This window comes from Dama dama, chromosome 12 (assembly GCF_033118175.1).
Source record: "Dama dama isolate Ldn47 chromosome 12, ASM3311817v1, whole genome shotgun sequence".
NCBI lineage: Eukaryota > Metazoa > Chordata > Mammalia > Artiodactyla > Cervidae > Dama > Dama dama.
This window is the reverse complement of record NC_083692.1, coordinates 11,235,888-11,248,816: the sequence shown is the minus strand read 5'-3', so window position 1 is coordinate 11,248,816 and position 12,929 is coordinate 11,235,888. Positions and strand designations below refer to the sequence as shown.

Below are 12,929 nucleotides of genomic sequence, written 5' to 3'. Positions count from 1 at the left end.
TGCGCCCCCTCCAGATCTCCCTCCTTTGAAGCCTCACAGTCCTGTCAGCGAGCAGGCCTGCGGCCCCTCCAGATCTCCCTCCTTTGAAGCCTCACAGTCCTGTCAGCGAGGAGGCCTGCGCCCCCTCCAGATCTCCCTCCTTTGAAGCCTCACAGTCCTGTCAGCGAGCAGGCCTGCGCCCCCTCCAGATCTCCCTCCTTTGAAGCCTCACAGTCCTGTCAGCGAGCAGGCGTGTGGCCCCTCCAGATCTCCCTTCTTTGAAGCCTCACAGTCCTGTCAGCGAGCAGGCGTGTGGCCCCTCCAGATCTCCCTTCTTTGAAGCCTCACAGTCCTGTCAGCGAGCAGGCCTGCGCCCCCTCCAGATCTCCCTCCTTTGAAGCCTCACAGTCCTGTCAGCGAGCAGGCCTGTGGCCCCTCCAGATCTCCCTCCTTTGAAGCCTCACAGTCCTGTCAGCGAGCAGGCCTGTGGCCCCTCCATATCTCCCTCCTTTGAAGCCTCACAGTCCTGTCAGCGAGCAGGCCTGCGCCCCCTCCAGATCTCCCTTCTTTGAAGCCTCACAGTCCTGTCAGCGAGCAGGCCTGCGCCCCCTCCAGATCTCCCTTCTTTGAAGCCTCACAGTCCTGTCAGCGAGCAGGCCTGTGGCCCCTCCAGATCTCCCTCCTTTGAAGCCTCACAGTCCTGTCAGCGAGCAGGCCTGTGGCCCCTCCATATCTCCCTCCTTTGAAGCCTCACAGTCCTGTCAGCGAGCAGGCCTGCGCCCCCTCCAGATCTCCCTTCTTTGAAGCCTCACAGTCCTGTCAGCGAGCAGGCCTGTGGCCCCTCCAGATCTCCCTCCTTTGAAGCCTCACAGTCCTGTCAGCGAGCAGGCCTGCGCCCCCTCCAGATCTCCCTTCTTTGAAGCCTCACAGTCCTGTCAGCGAGCAGGCCTGTGGCCCCTCCAGATCTCCCTCCTTTGAAGCCTCACAGTCCTGTCAGCGAGCAGGCCTGTGGCCCCTCCAGATCTCCCTTCTTTGAAGCCTCACAGTCCTGTCAGCGAGCAGGCCTGTGGCCCCTCCAGATCTCCCTCCTTTGAAGCCTCACAGTCCTGTCAGCGAGCAGGCCTGCGCCCCCTCCAGATCTCCCTCCTTTGAAGCCTCACAGTCCTGTCAGCGAGCAGGCCTGCGCCCCCTCCAGATCTCCCTTCTTTGAAGCCTCACAGTCCTGTCAGTGAGCAGGCCTGTGCCCCCTCCAGATCTCCCTCCTTTGAAGCCTCACAGTCCTGTCAGCGAGCAGGCCTGCGCCCCCTCCAGATCTCCCTTCTTTGAAGCCTCACAGTCCTGTCAGCGAGCAGGCCTGCGCCCCCTCCAGATCTCCCTTCTTTGAAGCCTCACAGTCCTGTCAGCGAGCAGGCCTGCGCCCCCTCCAGATCTCCCTCCTTTGAAGCCTCACAGTCCTGTCAGCGAGCAGGCCTGCGCCCCCTCCAGATCTCCCTTCTTTGAAGCCTCACAGTCCTGTCAGCGAGCAGGCCTGTGGCCCCTCCACATCTCCCTCCTTTGAAGCCTCACAGTCCTGTCAGCGAGCAGGCCTCTGGCCCCTCCAGATCTCCCTCCTTTGAAGCCTCACAGTCCTGTCAGCGAGCAGGCCTGCGCCCCCTCCAGATCTCCCTCCTTTGAAGCCTCACAGTCCTGTCAGCGAGCAGGCCTGCGCCCCCTCCAGATCTCCCTCCTTTGAAGCCTCACAGTCCTGTCAGCGAGCAGGCCTCTGGCCCCTCCAGATCTCCCTCCTTTGAAGCCTCACAGTCCTGTCAGCGAGCAGGCCTGTGCCCCCTCCAGATCTCCCTCCTTTGAAGCCTCACAGTCCTGTCAGCGAGCAGGCCTGCGCCCCCTCCAGATCTCCCTTCTTTGAAGCCTCACAGTCCTGTCAGCGAGCAGGCCTGCGCCCCCTCCAGACTTCGGACGTTTCTCCGCTTTTGGTCTTACCTCTGCTCAGTCTATTCTCTTTATTTCTGCAAGAACTTAACGCCTTCATTTGGAACACAGCAATATGGCCCAGGGCTTCCCTCATAGCTCAGCTGGCAAAAAATCTGCCCGCAAGGCAGGAGACCTGGGTTCGATTCCTCGGTTGGGAAGGTCCCCTGGAGAAGGAAATGGCAACCCAATCCCGTATTCTTGCCCAGAGACTCCCATGGGCAGAGGAGCCTGGCAGGCTACTGTCCACGGGGTCGCAAGAGCTGGACACAAGTTAATGACTAAACCACCACCACCACCAATATGGGCCAGAGGTCACACGACTCTCTTAAAGTCAATTTATAAAGTAGAAGGCAGATTAAACACCTCAGCAGAAAAGAACATGGAGGTAAGATGCTATATTTTACCACTAAGCCATTTAAATGATCAATGCTGTCAGGTAACACGTAAGAGATACTCTGTAGTAAACTTTATAGGATACTGGCTCTTTATATAGTTAGTCAATCATCAATTTAAACATAAAATCTATCATAATCCAATCTAAAAAATAATTCTGACAAACAATTCCAACTTAAGAGGAAACTGGGAAAAGAGTCATTTAACAGATTCTTATTTTAAGGGCAATCAGCCAAACTAATAATTTTAATGAAAAATCGTAGACTCTACCAATTTTCATCCACATGCAGATTCAACTGCTGTATCCACAAACAAGAATTTGAAGGACATTCAATTGACTACTGGGTCTTACTAAATATAAGTAGACTGTAATCATGAAAGCGAGAGAAGTGGTGGCCACTTGCAATTATGAATATTATTACAATTGTTAGCAATTTTATTACCTTCCATTTAAATCTTACTTACCAAAACCATGTGGGCTATTAGGTTGCCCCCAAGAGCTCCGAAAGTGTAATAAACAAGGGCCTGTGAAAGAAGGAAAGATGCTTAACTGAACACAGTCACATAGTCACCCAGTCCACACTGCAGTATACAATAAAGTTTTAACAGTGTTACCTTTGCCTGACTTGAATTAACACCAAGTCCAGAAGCATAGAGAAAGCCAAGAGCCTGAAACAAAATGATAAAAGTCATGAGTGTAAGTTTACCTAAGGCAGACACAGTTTTATGAACCATGAGAAGATGTAAGGGTCCTGAAATGCTAAAATATGTGAAACCTGCAAATATGCACAATCGTGGAATTAAAAAGCCTCAGAAATGCATTCAAGGTTTTACAAATTACACAATGAAATATAAGTTTAAACAAGTAAAAAAATTTAGCTTGAAGATCAAAAGACACTTTAAGAAAACCAAAGCTGAACACACTTAAATATGACTTTTACTTGATTCTTGGGGAACAGTTACTATGAAAACAAAATGCCTCCTATATCATTACATCAAAATAGTATCTATTGGACTTCCCTGGTAATACAGTGGATAAGAGTCCTCCTGCCAATGCAGGAAACATGGGTTCCATCCCTGGTCTGGGAAGATTCCACATGCCATGGAGCAACTAAGCCCGAGAGCTTACAGCCTGTGCTCCAAACAAGAGGGGCCACTGCAATGAGAAGCCCGAGCTCGATGGAACTAGAGAAAGCCTGCATGTGGCAATGAAGACCCAGCGCCATCATAAATTTAAGAAACAAAATTTTCTTTCAATATATTACCTATGTAGAGGGTGGTACACAATGATAATGGGTGAGTGAAAGTTGTTCAGTCATGTCTGACTCTTTGCAAAGCCATGGACTTTACAGTCCATGGGATTCAAGCCAGAATATTAGAGTGGGAAGCCTTTCCCTTCTCCAGGGGATCTTCCCAACCCAGGGATCAAACCCAGGTCTCCCGCACTGCAGGTGGATTCTTTATCAGCTGAGCCACAGGGAAGCCCGATAATGGGTAAGGGATTACTAAATAACTATCCTAGGAACAAAAAGAGGCAGCAAGGGGCTAAATTGAAGGGGCGAAGGGAAAAAGGTCACCTCCCCTTGCTAGCGCATGTACAACTTCTTAAAAACAAAATAAAACAAAAAAACCAATTAAGCAAACAATGCACTAATAAGGTTCTACCCTCTGCTCTCTGAGGACCACCCTTGATGACGTGAAAGGGTAAGCTAAAGTTGTAAAGGCTGGTGCCATTCTCATCCAAATCCATGCGCTCTTCTGTATTGCCCAGTCTCCCTTGAAGTTAGGGAGGGCCACTGCCTCGGATGTGACCAGAAAGGACGCAAGCCAGTTTCAGGCCTGGCCCTTAAAAACATCCCGGACTCCTCCAGTCCCCCCTTCTCCTTACACGACGGCTTGAAGTCCCGTGCTCTGGATGGTGGACAGATACGTGATGGAAGCAGCCCAGATCCCGAGCCACCATCTGAAGAATGGCTCGGGCAGGAGCACTGACGGGACCTGGCACAAGCAAGAAATAACTCCTTGTTGTGTGAAGCCACTGTGATTCTGGCGCTTCGTTTCACCAGCAAGCGTTAAAGACAGTGGACAGAGTGCTCTCCAGTGTAAAACAGCACTGTGGTATTGTAAGGTTCTAATATTAAAGAGAAAAGAGGCCTTAAAAGGAAAGCCATTTCTCGGAATGGAATGTGCCTGAAGATAAAGAATGTATGTGTGTGTATATTATCATACATGAAATAGATCGCCAGTCCAGGTTCAATGCACGAAACTGGGCACTCAGGGCTGGTGCACTGGGATGATCCTGAGGGATGGATGGGGAGGGAGGTGGGAGGGGGCTTCAGAATGGGGGACACATGTACACCCATGGCTGATTCATGTCAATGTATGGCAAAAACCACAACATTGTAAAGCAATTAGCCTCCCATTAAAATAAATGAAAAAAAAAAAAAAAGAATGTATGTGTGAATTTTACCTAAACTCATTAGAAGGGGGAAAAAGCCTTGAAAACAAAGGGGAGCAATTAAGACATAACCTGTTTATAAACCAAAACCAACACAGATATCTAAGAATTGCAGACTGGTTACCAGTCCTGTAGAAAACAATGGTCACGATGCCTGTTATTATTTATATAACCTGAAAACAGACTTCCTCTGTGACCAGAAATTTTATCTTTAAGCAAATCCCACACCATTGCTAAAGCTTTATTACTGAAGGCATTTTTTTTTTAAAGTGGGCAAAATACCTTTATAAGTAGGACAAAAGATTCAGAAACCAAAAAAAAGATGAATAAACTCAACTACATAAGACTGCTTATTTTTACACGAAAACACATAAACAAAATGAAGACAGTATAAAGTATACAGATAAACAGCTGGGTGTAGAGGTACTCAGGGCAAGGCCCGTAAGGTTCCTGACCACGGGCGCGTCCGTCTCCACAGAGCTGGTGCAAATAGAATTTTGGCAAGATGCAAATGCAAAAATGCCTTAATGACTATAAATGATCTCAAACGAAGAAAAAAGACTGTCCAAGAAGACTGGTACAATAATCTGCCACGAAATTAATATTTACAGTCTTACTTGTTAAAGGAAGTCAGAGCAACTGGAGCAGCAGGCTGTTAAAGGAAAGCAGCAGCACTGCGTGCGGAGAGTGCTCCGTAGGAAGGACACTCACCGTCTGTCCCTTGGGAGAACCCTCCTCGGTCAGCTTCTCAAACATCTCTTTCGCCGCCTGGATGTTCTGCGTCAGGTAATCACCGAACAGAAGAGCGTAGGACACTCTCTCCAGGGCCTTCGTGTGGTTCATGCTGGCTGCCTTCTGAAGGTACCGATAAGCTCTTTACATGCAAGTGAAGAAAAAACAAATTAGTGACGTTTTGGAATTACCACTAAAATTTGTTTTCAAGATCTACTAAAATGTAACTTAATTTCCTTACTGTACAGAACCCTTTAAGATATTTTTACTAAAGCACTGTTATTTATAAAACATTCTGGCTACTTTTGTTTTTACATAGAATACCAGTTCTGTTGTTAGAGTATCTTGGAATTCTAATTACACTAACAGTAATCCTAAAGAGTTCTATTAAAAAAGTTAACTTGATTTGCAATGTCAGAACAGTAATAATATGGTTTCCAGTAAAAAAATCCAATGATGACCACTACAACTGTCTTTAAAATCTTTGCACAGACTATAGCAAAAGTCAGCTGAAATTAAGGGGACATAAAATGTTAGAGGACAATCACTTGTTTTATGTTCCTTCATTTCTAAATTCTAGACTTTGTCTGTAAGAAAATTACAAAGCAAAAACAAAAAACCCAGAAAACATCTGACAACAATTCCTTTTGCCTGTTTTATGTCACTTTGAATTCTGAATAGTATGTGTTCCTGGCACTGAGAAATGACTACAACTTAATCACATACTGCCATTTGCTCGCTTTTCATTCTTAGGACTGGTACTTATAACATGTTTATCCCAACAAGCTAAAATCTGATAAAAGTAATGTCCCTAATGTCCATATATATCAGATTAAGTTTTCCTGTAATACAACTTAGGAAATCTTTTTATCTCTGGCAGTACGCTCCACTTAAAAAGCACTCAGCCACCATCTCAGCAAGGGCTGGGCTCAGAGCAAGGATGGAGTGGGCCATGCAACCTACTCTCTCCTCTGGCTTTTCCTGTTGCTGCCGTTGAGGATTTTCATCCCGGTCTGGTACATCATTTCCGCTTCCTGCATTTGCCGTCTTTTTGCAGCCTCTTCTTCAGCTGAAAACAAAATGTCAGTTGCATTTACACGGATAATTCTGCACCAATTACTTGTCAGACATCAGAACGTATTCCTTTTCTTGGGTGGGCATGCAAGCACAATTCATGATTCTTCACCATTTCAAAATCTGACTCTAAAGATACATGGTTTTAAGTATGGCTTTTATCTGACAAAAGACAGGGAAACAAAACTCGTTGAAATCACTTTCTTTCAGGGAAGGCACTCTCAAGTCTGCTTTTCTGTTAGTAATTCTAACTTTTTAGTAAGTTTAACTAAAATTTCACTAGGAGCTTATGACTCTATATGCCAAGGTCAGCTAAAACCAGGACAGGAAAAAACAGTCAGAAAAACATTATTATAGTCAAAGAACACTTCAGCCTCACCTGAAATGTTGTATATTTTTACAAGAAAAAAGTATTTGACTAATTATGCTAAAAACTTAATAAAAAAATTTGATTTTTATTAACTATAGATCCCAATTTAATGTTCAAGTTGTCTATTTTTTCCTATACATTAATACAACCCTGAAAATAACAGAATTATCGTAAATTTTGCAAAAGTTATTTTGCTACTGTAATATAGCATTTTAACAGAAATCTGTAACTCATCAAACGACAGACATATGAATATTTCATTAGGACAAATATTTATAGAAACAGACGTGAACTGTTTTTACAATATAAAAAAAACCTGATGTATTAAAAAACTGGAGCATTTAATCAGTTGGTCCTCCAAAGATGGACCATATAAGACGTCATATTCTAGGAGAGCCTAAATATTCTATCAGAGCCACTATTCTGAAAATGTCATTTGGTATCAACCGAGATATATTCAACGTTTTCCATTGCTCTTTATTTTCAGCAAGTTTTTCCTGAAAATACAGCTTGCCTTTAGAAGTCAGCCCCTCTGTACTGACATGAACACTCAGGACAGTTAAATACACTGTATTGTCAAATGTTAACACAGGGTATTTCACTCAAGTATTTAGAAAAGGCATTCTCTATTTTTCTTTTAACCACTATTAGTTAACCTTTACTGTAATGTTCTGTTTCCTTTGTTGCCAAAAAAACGTTTCACGTTAATTAATTTAGTAGTCTGCCTGAGAGTCTTCCGAACAACCCAGGCACACCCTGGAAAACCACCTCGACATAAGGCACGAGTGTGACAGGCTGCCCAGGTGACGGCCTGGAAGTGGGGACACGGCCCGCATCGTGCGCGGACGTCCAGGCTTTAGGGGACAGCCACATCAGTGCTGACTGCTTCTCGGCGGGGAGAAAACAGACGGCAGCAAAAAGGCCCCCGAACCGCTGGCCGAGACACCACCCAACCGGACCTGCCTCCTGCCGGCCGACACTCACTCTCGCAGAAGCCCCACTTTTCGTCCGCCTTGTAGTCGTAGGTGGTGGCACACCACAGTCTGCCGTCGTCCCTCCCGTCCGAGGTGCACGCGTCGTACTCCTTATCCAGGAAGAGGAAAGGGAAGTGGCAAGGCTCCCCGTGCGCTGTGCCTTCAATGGCTGTCAGAGCTGGAAAGGCAAGGAGAAGATGGGAACACAGGCAGCACCTCTGCTACTTGGGGACTTAACACTGTCGATTTCGGCTATGAGAACCCAGAGACACAGACGCGTGGTTTGTAATGGGGAACATAAGAGAGCCAGCGCTGATTCTGCTCGGGGACGACGAGAAGGTCAGTCAACTTAGTGAGCGTGGCTAGCTAGCTACCTAGCTCTACATCTAGGTTAGAATTCTGACGGTCTTGAGATAACAACCTTAGAAGGTCAAAAGTCTACTGAGAGCAGCTGCTCAACTAGTGAGCACAAAATAAAGCAAATGCAACTGAATCAATTCCACTGCTCGGCACAACTCTCCTCTTCTTTCCCCCTATCTGAATGCTGTCAGTCAGTTTCTTCTATGATATGAAGTTTCACAGCAAAACTGCTCCCCCAGGTGAAGTTAATCACTCACATGCTCCTCTGTGATCCCACAGCGTTCTATTAGAGGACTGATCAGCGGCTCCGAGCTTCTTTCTTCACTAGACCCTGGCTCCCACTAGACTCTGAGCTTGTTAAGGGAGAAACTGTATCTCTAATTTGTTCTCTAAGTTCTTTCAGTGTATCTCCCAGGCGCTAGGAATTATGCCAGGGGCTGGAAATGAGGTGGAGCAGAGGTCTCCACTATGGAGAACCTGCAGCCTTACCAGGAAGGAGACATTAAACGAACGTACGACCAATGTTTGGGAGGGGAAAGCCTCCCCGCCAGGCACTGAAGTTTACACTGAACCTCGAGGATGTCCAGGAGGAGGTGGTGGACGAAACGCTCCAGGATGGGGTGGGGAGAAGCACTGCAGGCCAGGGGAAAAGCGTGTGGTAAGAATCAAACGAGAGAGAGGACGGCGCGTGAGAGAAAATCAAGTTCATCGTCTCAGAACACGCAGAGTGAGTGTCACAGGGGACGAGAGAAAAAGCCAGCGGAGCACCAAGAAGCCAGACTAGTGAGGTCCTGACAAACCTTACTAAGGAATTCAGATTTCATCCTGAGGACAATGGAAACTCAAGAGTTTAACAAAGGAGTGACATGCTCGTCCTTACACTTTCGAGAGTGGAAAATGGAAAGCCAGGCTGGAGGCCAAGCGACCAGTTTAAAGGCTGTGACAATGGTCTAGTCGAGGGGTGATGACAGCCTCAAGAGGACAATGGGATGGAAACAGCGGATGCACTCGAGTGATGCTAAGCAAACAGAGATGGTCCTCCTCCCTGACTAGATGCACAGATGAGAGCGGAGAGAGGCCCAGGGTATGCCCAGGCTCCGAGGCTGCAGGAAGAGCACGCGGCTGTCCCTGCCAGGACGGAGCATACTGGAGGAGCCGGGGACTGGGCAGGGATGAAATGGATCAGGAGAGAGGCTAAGTAAGCTTTGCTCCTGCTACATTCAAGGCAGCTAAACAAGCAAAGATATATCAGACATCTTCTCAGCTGTAGCCCTGCAAAATAAAAGGCCTCCAGTTCACAGATATATTTGAATGTGAGTGTATGCGTAAGAACGCCAAGTGAGAAGTCTAAGAGCATACCAAAGGGCTAGGCCTGAGCCTGGACTCCAACCACACTTGGTAAGTATGAGTTCATATATGTTAGCATCCACTGGTTGCTTTTACAAGGAGAATTTATTTTAGCAGCGGAGCTTAGTAAGTTAAGTAACAGTATAGGTTCTGGAGTCAGAACACCCGATTAAAACTCTACTGATTATTAGCTGTGCACTTTGAGTAAGTCATTTAATCTCTTTCCTTATTCATAAAAGTATTTGCAGACAACTTCCTAATCTTCAAATAGGGATAGCAGTCCTTGCCGCATAGAGTTACTCACAAAGACGAACCGACACCGTACATGTAAGGGACTCCTCGTGGTGACTGCCACTTAAGGTGACGAGTCTAAGAGAGGGCGCGTCTATGATTATTACTGGCATGTCTGCTCTGAAAGGCTAGAAAATGTATGCTCCTTCTTTCCAGTGTAAAGAAGAATACATCTTCAGGCTAATCTGAAAATCAGTTTCAGTAAGTTATGAAAGGCAAATGAATTTCTAATCATTTATACCAGATAAAAGTCACTCACCATCCTGGTAATTACTGACCAGGGGCAGTAACTTCTTCTTTGATCTGTCCACTTTTTAAGAAATGATCTTTAATGCAACCTATAAGCAAAGCATCCTTTATCAACAGCCTCAGAGGGGTCACTATGACTACAGAATCTGAAAAGGTACTCCTGTGCAATGCCAGTGGGGTCAAATCTGCTTTAGAAAGACACTATTTGTAACTGCAGTTTGTAAACTTGATTTCAAACTAAATAACACCCAGTGGTTTAACAAATATTTGATTTTTTCCTATGAAAACTGAAATTTCTGTTTTAAAGGCAAACAGCTTGTCATAAGAATTCTAGCTTGCCAAAACCTGTACTTTTTAAGAGGCTCAAACATATGAAAGAATTCTCTTCCATGTGATGGAATGATACACCAGAAAAGAAACTAAAGAGAATCCAAAAGTTTTTGGCAATACAAGATTTTAATCCACTAATGAATCAGCATTAACTTAAGCTCGAAGAACGCCCAGGAACACCTGCTTCATCGGTTTGGTTAAACTGAAATATCTTGGTCAAATTATACACTGGTCATGTAATGTGACTATAAGTAAGTTAATAGAAAGAAAATCTGTATTTCTCAGTTATCTTCTCCGAGCAAAGTCACCACAGGGAAACTGCTATTACCTTTAAAACTTGTTTTAAAGTTTTCCAAAAGTTACTGACTGGAGCTTGCTAGTTTCAAGTCAATTATCTCAGGTTGATATTCCTCACAATAGGGTTAATTTCAGTTAATTTTCTTTCCATGGATAAATTCTGTAAGAATTTCGAAGCTATTATTTTAATAACAGCCATGAAAACAGTACCAGTTTGAAAAACAATGGTAATCACTGCTCTGGCATATGGAGGCTGACGGATTATGCAATCTGAGTTAATGATAGCCAGCAATCAAATCTGACACTCAAAAGGGAAAAATGTGCCATTGAGTCAATTCTGAATCTTCATGCAAAAATGACATAGCATCACAATTTCTTTAGACTGTGGGAGTAAGATATTAAGCTTACAGTATTTGAGAACTTACAATGAGGAACAGAACACTTTATATTTAAACTGGTAGAAATTTGCTCTCGCAAAGTCAATTAAAATCATTTAGAAAAGCTAGAAAGGTTCCCCCCCCCCCTAAAAAAACCTACCCTACCTGAACATGTAATCCTTCAGCGCTGGCCATAATATAGGTAAATGGCAGGAACATAAATTTCATACTATTGGCAGGGGTGTAGAGGGACATTTAGTAACATCTATTAGAAGTGAAAAGTTCCATACACCTTTAGATCAGATTTTTTCAATTGTGGGATATTTACTTATAGAAACGTTCTCACAAGGATACAGCGAGGTATGTCCAAGGAGTGTTTGCACATCATCATTATTTTAAAAACATAAACCCCAAAAGAACTCAGAGGTAAGGAAGAGAGGGTTGGTTAAATCAACTACAGTGCAGCTGTTAAGAGACACCTGGCATCCACAGAGATGGACTCAAAGGTTACCAGAGACTAGTGGAGACAGAGGACAGGATGAAAGCTGAGTCCCTGGGGAAACCTTCTATTTCAGCAGCGGACAGCTTCTGAGGAACCGCAGCCCAGTGAAGAAAGCGTCCTCAGAGAAAGGAAAAAAAAAAAAAAAAACACTTGGGGGGCCAGGAAGATAAGGACCAAGGACCACCCAGGTCTTCGCCATCAGGATGTGCCTGGAGGGGTGTGCATTTAATGGTCTGGAGGGGGACTGGGGCCTCACTCCACTCAGACTGCAGAATGGAAAGAGACGAACTGAACAGAGGCCCCTTTTCCAAGCAAGACAGCCATGAAGGGGAGGGGAGAAGTGAGGCGGCTGCTGAAGCGGCACTGGGGGTCAGGTTTCGGATTCTCTAACGTTCAGATATTGCAGCGTGTTTGAATGTTGGTGCAAAGAACTCAAGCGTGTGGACAGAGAATCTGACTGCCATTCAGTGAACAAAGACCTCGGTCTGCCCAGAGATCCCCGGCCACTGCAGCTGTTCCACCCCCAACAGTACACCCCAAGGGAATTCGGGGTGGAGAAAAACAGGACACTGGGTCTATCAGATACCGTGCATCTCAGGGATAATCTCAAGGAGCCCAAACTCCTGCATCTTATCAAACCCAGAAAAGCACTAAAATCATTATTAGCTTGAGATGTCCAACTTTTGTGATTAGCAGTAATTTTTTGATGACTGATACCTGCATTCCCCGCCCACCCCCCCAACAACAAAGACTCCCATGTATCTTGGCTCTGCCCTTGCCCCTTTGGAGCAGTTCCTCAGAGCCACCTGAGAGGCTTCTCCCCTGCTGTAGCCCTCAGCAAGGTCCCTGAATAAAGTATTACTTGCAATTTGTAGGTTGCATATTGTTCTTTGGTTGACAAGAGGAAACAACAAATGTGGCTAGAATGTTGCTATTGGTCCTGAATGAAATACCCTGGAATACTTATATCTTTTCATTTTTATTTTAAAATTCAAAACAAAAACATCAACTTCTTGACTCACACAAATAAAGGCAACTGTTCCGGCTCTGCAAACTTCCTCCTTTTTAGAGCATTTACGCTATTAAAGTGCGCTTCCCTGAGAGCTCAGCTGGTAAAGACTCTGCCTGCAATGTGGGAGACCTGGTTCAATTCCTGGGTCAGGAAGAGCCACTGGAGAAGGGATAGGCTACCCACTCCAGTATTTTTGGGCTTGCCTTGTGGCTC

At 45.3% G+C, this 12,929-nt stretch overlaps 1 protein-coding gene across 1 annotated transcript in view; it reads right to left on the bottom strand.

The window, feature by feature from the left end:
• Positions 1-2,778: 2,778 nt before the first annotated feature.
• SEL1L (SEL1L adaptor subunit of SYVN1 ubiquitin ligase) overlaps positions 2,779-12,929 on the bottom strand; it is a 28,875-nt gene continuing 18,724 nt past the window's right edge. Inside the window, exons 4-8 of the mRNA XM_061156502.1 lie at positions 7,962-8,129; positions 6,497-6,602; positions 5,513-5,675; positions 2,959-3,012; positions 2,779-2,868 (exon numbers count right to left, since the gene is read on the bottom strand). Of these exons, the coding sequence (XP_061012485.1) occupies positions 2,794-2,868; positions 2,959-3,012; positions 5,513-5,675; positions 6,497-6,602; positions 7,962-8,129 (566 nt within the window). The 3' untranslated portion in view covers positions 2,779-2,793. The remainder of the gene's footprint in view (positions 2,869-2,958; positions 3,013-5,512; positions 5,676-6,496; positions 6,603-7,961; positions 8,130-12,929) is intronic.